General features: G+C 38.3%; 1 protein-coding gene across 1 annotated transcript in view; it reads right to left on the bottom strand.

Moving 5' to 3' along the window:
• Positions 1-11275, bottom strand: part of tm6sf2b (transmembrane 6 superfamily member 2b) — a 35054-nt gene that overhangs the window by 997 nt on the left and 22782 nt on the right. Inside the window, 2 exon segments of the mRNA NM_001080661.1 lie at positions 8116-8235; positions 10807-10899. Of these exon segments, the coding sequence (NP_001074130.1) occupies positions 8116-8235; positions 10807-10899 (213 nt within the window).

Below are 11275 nucleotides of genomic sequence, written 5' to 3'. Positions count from 1 at the left end.
CCAGGTTACTGTGAAGTCGGGTTTATGGTTGGTCTAGGTGTAGTAGACATTATTAAAGCACACCAGGTTACTGTGAAGTTGGGTTTATGGTTGGTCTAGGTGTAGTAGACATTATTAAAGCACACCAAGTTACTGTGAAGTTGGGTTTATGGTGGGTCTAGGTGTAGTAGACATTATTAAAGCACACCAGGTTACTGTGAAGTCGGGTTTATGGTTGGTGTAGGTGTAGACATTATTAAAGCAGACCAGGTTACTGTGAAGTTGGGTTTATGGTGGGTCTAGGTGTAGTAGACATTATTAAAGCACACCAAGTTACTGTGAAGTTGGGTTTATGGTGGGTCTAGGTGTAGTAGACATTATTAAAGCACACCAGGTTACTGTGAAGTCGGGTTTATGGTTGGTGTAGGTGTAGACATTATTAAAGCACACCAGGTTACTGTGAAGTTGGGTTTATGGTTGGTCTAGGTGTAGTAGACATTATTAAAGCACACCAAGTTACTGTGAAGTTGGGTTTATGGTGGGTCTAGGTGTAGTAGACATTATTAAAGCACACCAGGTTACTGTGAAGTCGGGTTTATGGTTGGTGTAGGTGTAGACATTATTAAAGCAGACCAGGTTACTGTGAAGTTGGGTTTATGGTGGGTCTAGGTGTAGTAGACATTATTAAAGCACACCAAGTTACTGTGAAGTTGGGTTTATGGTGGGTCTAGGTGTAGTAGACATTATTAAAGCACACCAGGTTACTGTGAAGTCAGGTTTATGGTTGGTGTAGGTGTAGACATTATTAAAGCACACCAGGTTACTGTGAAGTCGGGTTTATGGTTGGTCTAGGTGTAGTAGACATTATTAAAGCACACCAGGTTACTGTGAAGTTGGGTTTATGGTTGGTCTAGGTGTAGTAGACATTATTAAAGCACACCAAGTTACTGTGAAGTTGGGTTTATGGTGGGTCTAGGTGTAGTAGACATTATTAAAGCACACCAGGTTACTGTGAAGTCGGGTTTATGGTTGGTGTAGGTGTAGACATTATTAAAGCAGACCAGGTTACTGTGAAGTTGGGTTTATGGTGGGTCTAGGTGTAGTAGACATTATTAAAGCACACCAAGTTACTGTGAAGTTGGGTTTATGGTGGGTCTAGGTGTAGTAGACATTATTAAAGCACACCAGGTTACTGTGAAGTCGGGTTTATGGTTGGTGTAGGTGTAGACATTATTAAAGCACACCAGGTTACTGTGAAGTTGGGTTTATGGTTGGTCTAGGTGTAGTAGACATTATTAAAGCACACCAAGTTACTGTGAAGTTGGGTTTATGGTGGGTCTAGGTGTAGTAGACATTATTAAAGCACACCAGGTTACTGTGAAGTCGGGTTTATGGTTGGTGTAGGTGTAGACATTATTAAAGCAGACCAGGTTACTGTGAAGTTGGGTTTATGGTGGGTCTAGGTGTAGTAGACATTATTAAAGCACACCAAGTTACTGTGAAGTTGGGTTTATGGTGGGTCTAGGTGTAGTAGACATTATTAAAGCACACCAGGTTACTGTGAAGTCGGGTTTATGGTTGGTGTAGGTGTAGACATTATTAAAGCACACCAGGTTACTGTGAAGTTGGGTTTATGGTTGGTCTAGGTGTAGTAGACATTATTAAAGCACACCAAGTTACTGTGAAGTTGGGTTTATGGTGGGTCTAGGTGTAGTAGACATTATTAAAGCACACCAGGTTACTGTGAAGTCGGGTTTATGGTTGGTGTAGGTGTAGACATTGTTAAAGCACACCAGGTTACTGTGAAGTTGGGTTTATGGTGGGTCTAGGTGTAGTAGACATTATTAAAGCACACCAGGTTACTGTGAAGTCGGGTTTATGGTTGGTGTAGGTGTAGTACACATTATTAAAGCACACCAGGTTACTGTGAAGTCGGGTTTATGGTTGTTGTATGTGTAGTAGTCATTATTAAAGCACACCTGGGGCCTCATGTACGAAGACATGTGGAAATCTTACTAAAACATTGCGTACGCACAAAGCTGTAAATGTGCGTACGCAGAAAAAAATTCAGATGTATGAAACACTGCGTACGCCGAATCTCACGCATATTCTTTTGTACATCTGAATGAACGTGAAACTGAGCGCAACATGCACGAGCACAAAACCCCTCCCTGCCTCCTCCCCCGTATGAATGTGCTAATGACTATGCTAATGGCAAAACCCAACGAAAAAGCAAAGGCAAAAGCAAGCAAGAAGAGAAACTTTGAACAGAATGTGAAATGGAGGTGCTCCTTTCGGAGGTAGACCGGAGAAAAGCGGTGTTATTTGCAAGTTTGTTCTCCGGAATTAACAACAAAAGAAAAAAATAGAGTGGGAGAGTTTAGCTGATACGGTTAACACAGTTGGGTCTGAACATCGCACTGAGTGCATTTAAAACAGAAATAGTGTGGTTTATAACTGAAAAATGTTGCAGTACTCTTAACAGTCTCAGTGGCGCACCTCATAAGAAGCATGTGATCATGTACTGACATGTTCGAGCATTAACTCGGCTCGAATCCAGCGTCTGATGAATTATTTCTTTTTTTCCCCGCTACATATCAGATTTTGCCCACTATTTATCAAGAGAAAGACAAGTAGGAATCATCATTAAGTTTGTGCATCATATTTTATTTGCACATTTATTGAATGGAAATGTTTCTGATTCACGCATGCAAATTCATCTTCAGATAGTGTCTTTATAGCAATGTGCGTGCAGTAGATAGCTCAGATTACATTGGGAAAACAGGCGACTGCTGCAAATTGTGCTTTAATGTTTAGCTGGTCAACTGTATGGTATGGAAATCTTACATACCTACTATATGAACCCGTCTCATACAGCTGCCATTGCAAGGATCAGACACTTTGTAGAGAAGAATTTAACACGACTGCCTCTAGGAGTCGCCAATGGAGATAAAACAGACACGCACAAAAAATGTGCGTACGCCTGCCAGAAAGCTGCCGTGAACCTGCGCACATTCCCACGTTCAGTTCATTGTTAGTAAATCCAAACGTAAGCGATTCTGAGCGTGAAACCTGGCGTACGCAAAGTTTTTGTGCGTACGCAGCGTTGATACATGAGGCCCCAGGTTACTGTGAAGTCGGGTTTATGGTTGGTGTAGGTGTAGTACACATTATTAAAGCACACCAGGTTACTGTGAAGTCGGGTTTATGGTTGTTGTGTGTGTAGTAGTCATTATTTAAGCACACCAGGTTACTGTGCCATTTTGGAAGAACAAAATTGAGAATCGGAATTGAGTCACTTGAACAGTGCAGTGTAAATGCGGCAATTGAACCGCTCTGCCTACTAGCATTTTATTGCCAGAGTGTTATTGCCAGAGCAGCACAAACAGAACGCATAAGTATAAAAGCTTATAACGCAGAAGTATAAACCAGGCTTTTTTTAAGCTCCTAAAAGAATTTTCCAGCAAATGTTTCCTAGTGTACAAACTTTAAAATCCTCAAGGAGCTCTTACATCTTGGAATTAACTATGTTGGAAATGAAAAAAACTTGCAATCACAGTTTGTTAATGAGGGTGAAACTACTTGACTAAATTGCTGAACTAGGTTGGTAACAATGGAACTTGCGATTGTAGTTGACTAACTCTGGTTTTGGGAAATGTAATTTTTTAAAGTATGTCCATAACAATGGAAGTTGCAATCATAGTTGACTAATAAAGGTTTTGCTAATTTGCCAGTGGATGTTTTAAGAAATGTTAAGTTATTGAATCTGTCAGTAAAAACAGGGTTTTTGTAGTAGTAAAGTTGGCTAATGTTAAATTGTTGAATTACTGTATGTCTGTTGCAACAAAACTAAGCAACAATGTTGTCTAATCAAAGTTTTAGGAATGCTAAGGTTTTATTGTACAGAAAAGTATCCAGGAGAGCAGTCAGAGTGCAATTGTGGATAGTTAAAGTACACTACGTTCCGCCTCCAAAAAAAAGATATCAAAGATGTCAGAGTATAATGTGGATGCCAGGCATAACCATAAAAAAATGAAATGCATAATTACTGAAATTTACAAGTGTAATTAACGCCTAAATTATTACATTAAAATGATGGTTTAAAATAAGAAACAGAATTGGCCCTCATGGTTGATTATTGTAGTTTTTTTTAACTAGGTTGGTAGTCCTATAGCTAGGAACAAGTATACTGTAAGAGCATATGCAGTTCATGCTTAAGCAGATAGAATATAGCGGAATATTGAGCTATTTAGAAATTTGATCATAAAGCACTACTATTGCGGTTTGGTCGATGCAGCGGAAAAAAAAACGCCATTTGCGTAGTCCATTGAAATGAATGGGTTATCTGTGAGTGTTTTCTGCATCCGGTATGCAGTGTTTACAGCTGGAGGTAGAGTAAAACCTGTAGTAACACTTTAGTTTAGTTTAAAATTCATGCTATATCTACTCTCTTATTACCTGCCAATTATTATAAAATGTAAGGACAGAAATTGCACTCCTTCTTGGTTAATCAAATTTTCTGCATCATAACTAAATCAGGGCAAATTACTTCCATAATTGACTTCGGTCTCCAGCCCCTATGGTTTCATATTTAAATATTTTTAAGATATATTAATAATCAAACCCAACACCTTTTCTATAGGTACGCCTGGTGCATTCGATGTAGACCATGAGCAACTGTATGGTGCAACTTTTTTGTATGGTGAACCTCACCTTTAAATGTGTAGTTAATTAACCATTAATTTAGTGCTAAATCACCAGAGCAGCTTTTTAGCAAATCCAATATATCCTATCATTGTGTCCGCAGATTCTGGAGAGCCTGACGTCTCTCATATCTCATTCAAGAAATGCAAGAATCCAGTTTAATATGGTGAAGTTTAATGAGGGGAGGGGGGCACAATAAAAACTTATCCGGGACGTCGAAGTGTATTTTTAGAGGCCTCTGCCCATGGGTACGTAGAGATGAATAGAGCGCAATGACACACTCTCAGCTTTGAGGAGGCCTTCATTAGTATGTAGAGCTGGAGATCTACAGTGCAACTCCTAGAGAAACACCAGTGAAGCCCTTTTCTACTGGAGGTCTTTGATTACGAATGCTGACTGCTCTGACTTCATACTGGGAGTTAAAGGAGTGCTGGATGAGTCTGTTCAGACCAGGGCTTTGATCGTGCCACTGTTTGATGGTCTCTTTCTATAACGTCAGCAAATACAGTAGATGCAAATTAAGTCTGTAACGTTTGGAGGAAAAGTACGTTTAACCTTTAAAGGGCATATATCAGGAAAATCTGAACAATTTTGTGTTTAAGTGCTATAATCATGTCACCCTGTGTATTTACCAATCCAGAAACAATCAAAAAGGACAATCATTCAACTTTGTTTAAATAAGTCTTTCTCTGCTAGCATGTGGAAAACTTAAAATTTTGCTCTCATAGTGACATAGGAAAGGGAAGTTATTATATATTCCAGACACTCAATCTGTACGTTTCCACTCACAGCACCACTCCAGCAGCCACTGTTTCACTTTACTCCCTGAAGCAACTAGAGATTTAGAATAGCCCCTTTCACACTCTAATAACGATAAATAACTGTAATATTTCAGGATGCACCCAAATGAAAAAAACCTTGGCCAAAACAGAAATTTCACAATTCACTTGCATGGCCGAAAACTGAAAATTATTTGTAATAATCCCTTTTTTTATAAAACATTATAATTTAGATTTTTTTTTCAATTTAACTCGTTAACTTTAAAAAAATCAGGCAATAAAATTACGTCAATAGCCAGAAGAACACTCACAGGTCACTTTATTAGGTACGCCTGTCTAACGGTTTCTTTTTTATTTAGCCAATCACATGGCAGGTGGTGGTGATTTAGATTATTTATATGCATTGCCAATAGCTTGATTTGCTCAACTTTAAAGGATATTTCAATACTTGGATTTTTTTAACCATCTTTTACATCCCATAACGTAATATAATTATTTATTCATTTATTTTATATATAGTGTTGTTTAACTGAGACTCTTTTTGTTGCAAAACGTTTTTTTCTGCTCGCCATATTTCATTAGAATCTGTGATTTTTTACTTATATTAAAACTATATATATTTTTTGGATAGCATGATGCAGTGGCGCAGTAGGTAGTGCTGTTGCCACACAGCAAGAAGGTTTCTGGTTCAAGCCTCGGCCGGGTCAGTTGGCATTTCTGTGTGGAGTTTGCATGTTCTCCCTGCATTCGCGTGGGTTTTCTCCAGGTACAGGTGAATTGGGTAGGCTTTATATTGTCCGTAGTGTATGAGTGTGTGAATGAGTGCGTGTGGATGTTTTCCAAAGATGGGTTGCGGCTGGTAGGGCATCCGCAGCGTAAAAACGTGCTGGATAAGTTGGCGGTTCATTCCGCTGTGGCGACCCCGGATTAATAAAGGGACTAAGCCAAAAAGAAAATGAATGAATAAGTGAATATTTTAGGAAAATTGAAGTTGTAGGTTGGGTATCGCCATTTACTTTGAAATCCTGTTTTTTCCTGGTTTGTGTCAGCGAAGGAGAAAGGGAAGTTTGTTGTAATTTTATTTGGGATTCTTTATTTTAGCAGGTAAGTTAGGGATTATTTCCCCACAAGTTAGTTGTCTTTTTGTTTTTATTATTTTGGCTGGGATTCCCTTGCTTCCGAGATCTTTAGTTTGAAAATAAACATTGTTATTTCTTGCTAAATACCTGTTGTGGTTATTGTGAGCTGGGAGAAGGGGAAAACCCTATATTTATTATTTCACAACTTAATTTATACTCTTGTTTGTTCCCACCAACCATAGACTGGTCGGGGCATAACACCTCAGATTCCATGTTTTCAAATAGTTGTATCCTAGAAAACAATAAATCAATGGAAAACTTGTTTATTGAGCTTTCATTTGATGTATAAATCTCAATTTTGAAAAATTGACACTTATGACTAGTTTTATGCTCTAGCGTCACCTCGTAAATGAGGTGACAGCAAATGAGTCAAGAAGTGTCAGCTTACCAGCATTGCCATGACTGCACAGTAGTCCTATAGCAAACAGTAGCAAAAAGACCTGTATACAAGGTGAGTGTGTGCGGTTTATGCTTAAGCTGATAGAATAAAGCAGAACATTAAGCCATTTTAAACATTGATCATGACACACCACTCTTGAGCTTTGATTGACGCAGCAAAAAAAAAAAAAAAAAAAAAACCTTCATTCGCATAGTCCATTGAAATGAATGGGTTTTGCGTGAGTGATTTCAGCATCCAGTATGCATTGTCCACAACTAAAGGGAGAGTAAAACGTGTGGTAACACTAGTTTAGGTCACATTTCATGCTATTAACTACTGGTTTATTACTTGCCTATTATTAAGACATTAACTCTTCATTAGTAGTTATAAAGTATGATCTTATTCTACATCCATAATCCTACAAAAACCTAATCCCAGTGTCTACCTTACTAACTATTAATACACAACTAATTGGTAGTTTATTCAGCTAGTATTGTGAATTGTGACCTAAACGAAAGTGTTACCAATGTGTGTTACCCATTTTTCTCTTTTGGCTAAAAACCGAAGATGCTGAAAAATCGGTGCATCCCTTGTAATATTAGCAGTAAAGTAAAAGTACTTTACTGCTAAATAGAAAATATTCACACAGGCAACAATGTTCAGTGATTTTTCCAGGAAAGTAGCATTCACACATCCTTTTCAAGATACAGATTAATTCTGTGACATAATTAGCCAAAAATTACCTCGAAATGACCCCAAACTTTCGCATTCATGCAGCTGCTTTTGTTCAAACCAAAATACGGAACTTTTGGGGAAATATTGTAGCTAGCATACAAAGGCAAAGGCGCTAACCATAGTAAAATGTGATGTTTACACACAAATGGCTTCACAAATGATTGTGCCATGGACACAGAAAAGTGTTTTTAACAACTGAGATGAAGAGCTCTTCTGAAAAGCAGCAGCTCATTTGCATTTAAAGACACACACACACACACACACACACACACACACACATAAACAGTTTTGCTTAAATACAAAATGAGTACAAGTTTGATAAGCATTAATAAACTTTAGAAGCTTTAAGTGACTATTTTTAGTTTACTTTCCAGATTTGACTCAAGATTGGTGCAGTTACCTGTAAAACGGCACCTGCAAAAAAAACAGTCCGATCGAGCATCCAAGTGCAGCCAGGTGTGCACAATCCATATGCAAATGAAGCCAGCATCGGGAGTGCGTGAAACAAGAGCAGCAACATCTGGAGATGAAAAGAAAAGACATCACGCAACAGGTTTGATTTGAGCGAGTGTCAACACTACATGCCTTGTTTCTGTATGCTAGAGCTTTGATGGCAAATTAATGCGGTCCAACTCTATCCCCAAGGGCGCCAGCGCTGCCGCAGCAATGCACTCCTGCTGAATACAGATCGGGCCCACTGCATTGAGTTCACACCATCATTCATATTTATCGAGGCTTAGATACACAAACATGGAGCATTACGCTTGATTAAAGCCTAAAGTGAGTGTGGTGGTGTTGCTAAAACAGGGTGACCTCAGATGGAGTTAGAACAAGCAGTGAAAGTCGGTGAAATCAGATACACTTCTAGACAACCCAGGCTCATTCTGAAAACAGTATCGCTATATACATTTCTAGAGAGCACGCAGTTTTTGTTTTTGCGAATCCACCAGAGGCCGCTGTGTACGCTTTTTGAGATCTCAAACTTCTCTCATGAGTGACATTCGTGCCTGCTGTTCTCATCTAAATCCACCAGAGGCCGCTGTCAACTGACTGACTGAGTGATCGACTGACCCATCCTCCTCTGATCCTCCAATTGACCCGCCTAACCACTTCCCTAAACCCAAGTGACAGTTTTAAAAAGTAATACAGAAAAAAAGCCCTCGCCTAATTTTACCAAGTTTTCAGATTTTACCACATTCTTACCCTCTTATTTACTTCGTTATTTTATTTTTTGGCTTCTGTTTTTGTCTGAAACCATTCTTTGCTGGACTCAAACCCTGTTGTCGTGGTCTACTTCTCTCTGCTTTTCAAGTCTGCCGACATACATGACGAGCTACTGAACAAGCTGGTAACAGCAGGAAAGCCATTCATACGGAGGTAAGGGGTCATCTGTTAAGTGCGAATAGGAACGGCATCATACCCGTAGCCTGTAGCCATACACCTGTACTGCATGTCTTTGGACTGTGGGGGAAACCGAAGCACCCGGAGGAAACCCACGCCAACACAGGGGAGAACATGCAAACTCCACACAGAAATGCAACTGACCTGGCCGAGGCTCGAATTAGCGACCTTCTTGCTGTGATAATTTGTTTATTTATAACTTAATACAAACTTAGAATAAGGTATTATATAAGCAGAACTGTAACAATTTATTATCACTAGAACTATTTATTATCAGACTATTATTAGTTGTTTTTAAAATTAGAAATAATCAAGTAATTTTCACTTCTTAACTTATTTTTGCATACAATATATTTTTTATTTAATGTTTTATTATGAATAATACAGTTTATAACTTATATATAAATGTGTGTGCGTGCTTGCATCTGCATGTGTGTGTGCGTGTGTGTGTGTGTTACACCATGTCTCAAATAATTCCAAGCAAAATTAATTCTGTCAGAATTTCGTCAAAATACCTCCAACATCAATTAAATTTTGTAATTAGATGGCAAATAGATTCAATTATATGGTATGTATATGTTTTCCACCTCTCCTGATATATATCACTGCATTACCTTGTTAAACAATGATAACCCAAATATTAACAGAACTCGTCAATTTTATTAGTCGTGCAATCTGTCAGACAGTAAGTAATCCAATCCACCTTTTGTCCAGGTTTTAGTTGGAAATTCATGAAAAAAACATGAAGCACTGTACTCCTTCAGTTCACGTAAACCTTTGATCAAAGTCTTATCTTCATTAGAATACACATAAATACGTAATCATTATGGCAGTATTACATCATTGCAAGAAAAGTAAATACAGTAAAAGGATTATTGTAATGCAAAGACATCACTGTTATTGCAGTATGAAATTCAGTCATTCTTATTCCTGTAAAACACTAAGTAGACTTTGAGACATGTACAGTATATAATATAATATAATATAATTTAATATAATATAATATAATATAATATAATATAATATAATATAATATAATATAATTTAATGTTTAAAAATCTTTTTTTATTTTTAGTACATATTTTATATTTATATTTTAGCTTATAAAATCCATTGTAATTTGAGTGTAAATAACAATACAAGGACTTGTACCATGCCAAATGCAGATAAATATTCTCCCCCTCACTCCATCATCCCCGAGCGCAGGGATATTATGCGATTGAAGCAGGTCTCGGTCTTCAGTACAAACATACGTGTTTCTGCTCCCTCATTCCTTATCAAACACATTACCACCCATGTCACAATCTCTCCGTCACGTCCCCTTGTTTGAGCTGACGGGAGGTTTTCAGCCAGGACTCATGGGTAGGATTAGCTTATCAAGTACTCGCAGCACATCTCCTAGCTAATCGATGGGCCTCCATTGTGCCTGGGCTCTAGCTAGAACAAGGACTTTTGATAACCTATTGACCGAAGTGAAACCCCAATCTAAACCGAAAACATCACCTTCCAAACCCGCGCGGTCGGTCGAGACAGTAGAGATATTCTTGGACTACTCAAGGTGACAACCTTATTGAGTGCTAATGATGAGAAAAACCAGTCATTTAGAGGAGCTTAATGTTATAAAGCCAAGGCTGTTAAGAAGCAAAGTGTGCTCGAGGGCCGCCATAAGCTGAATGTCAGAGTATCTCACCATAACTTTGGGGAAGCCCACGGGATCCTTTAGATACGGTTCATACTCGGTCACATATTTGTTGAGGATTTCCAGCGGGCAATCCAGGACTGCCTGTGTGGATAGAGATGGGAAATTTGTTGTGGCAATTATTTTTTGTTGAACTGTAGGCATTATTTTCACAAAACATAATACAGGCACCATGTTTAAAGGGTTAGTTCACTCAAAAATGAAAATTATGTTACTCACCCTTATGTCATTCTAACACCTGAGACCTGATACCAAAAAACATCCTCATAACAGACCTTCAGTGGTTTAATCTGAATATTATGAAGCTACAAGAGTGCACACTAAAAAAAATAAAGGCTTTATTCAAACATTACTTCCTTTCAGTGTCAGTATATTGCGCACATTCAAGTGTTGACATATATCCTCGAATGTGTCTGTGCTTTGTTACAGAGGAAGTTTGTGCAGATGTCTGGGATATACA

This window comes from Danio rerio, chromosome 22 (genome assembly GCF_049306965.1).
Source record: "Danio rerio strain Tuebingen ecotype United States chromosome 22, GRCz12tu, whole genome shotgun sequence".
In the NCBI taxonomy this organism is placed as follows: domain Eukaryota; kingdom Metazoa; phylum Chordata; class Actinopteri; order Cypriniformes; family Danionidae; genus Danio; species Danio rerio.
The sequence above is the reverse complement of the archived record's forward strand: the minus strand, read 5'-3'. Positions and strand labels throughout refer to the sequence as shown.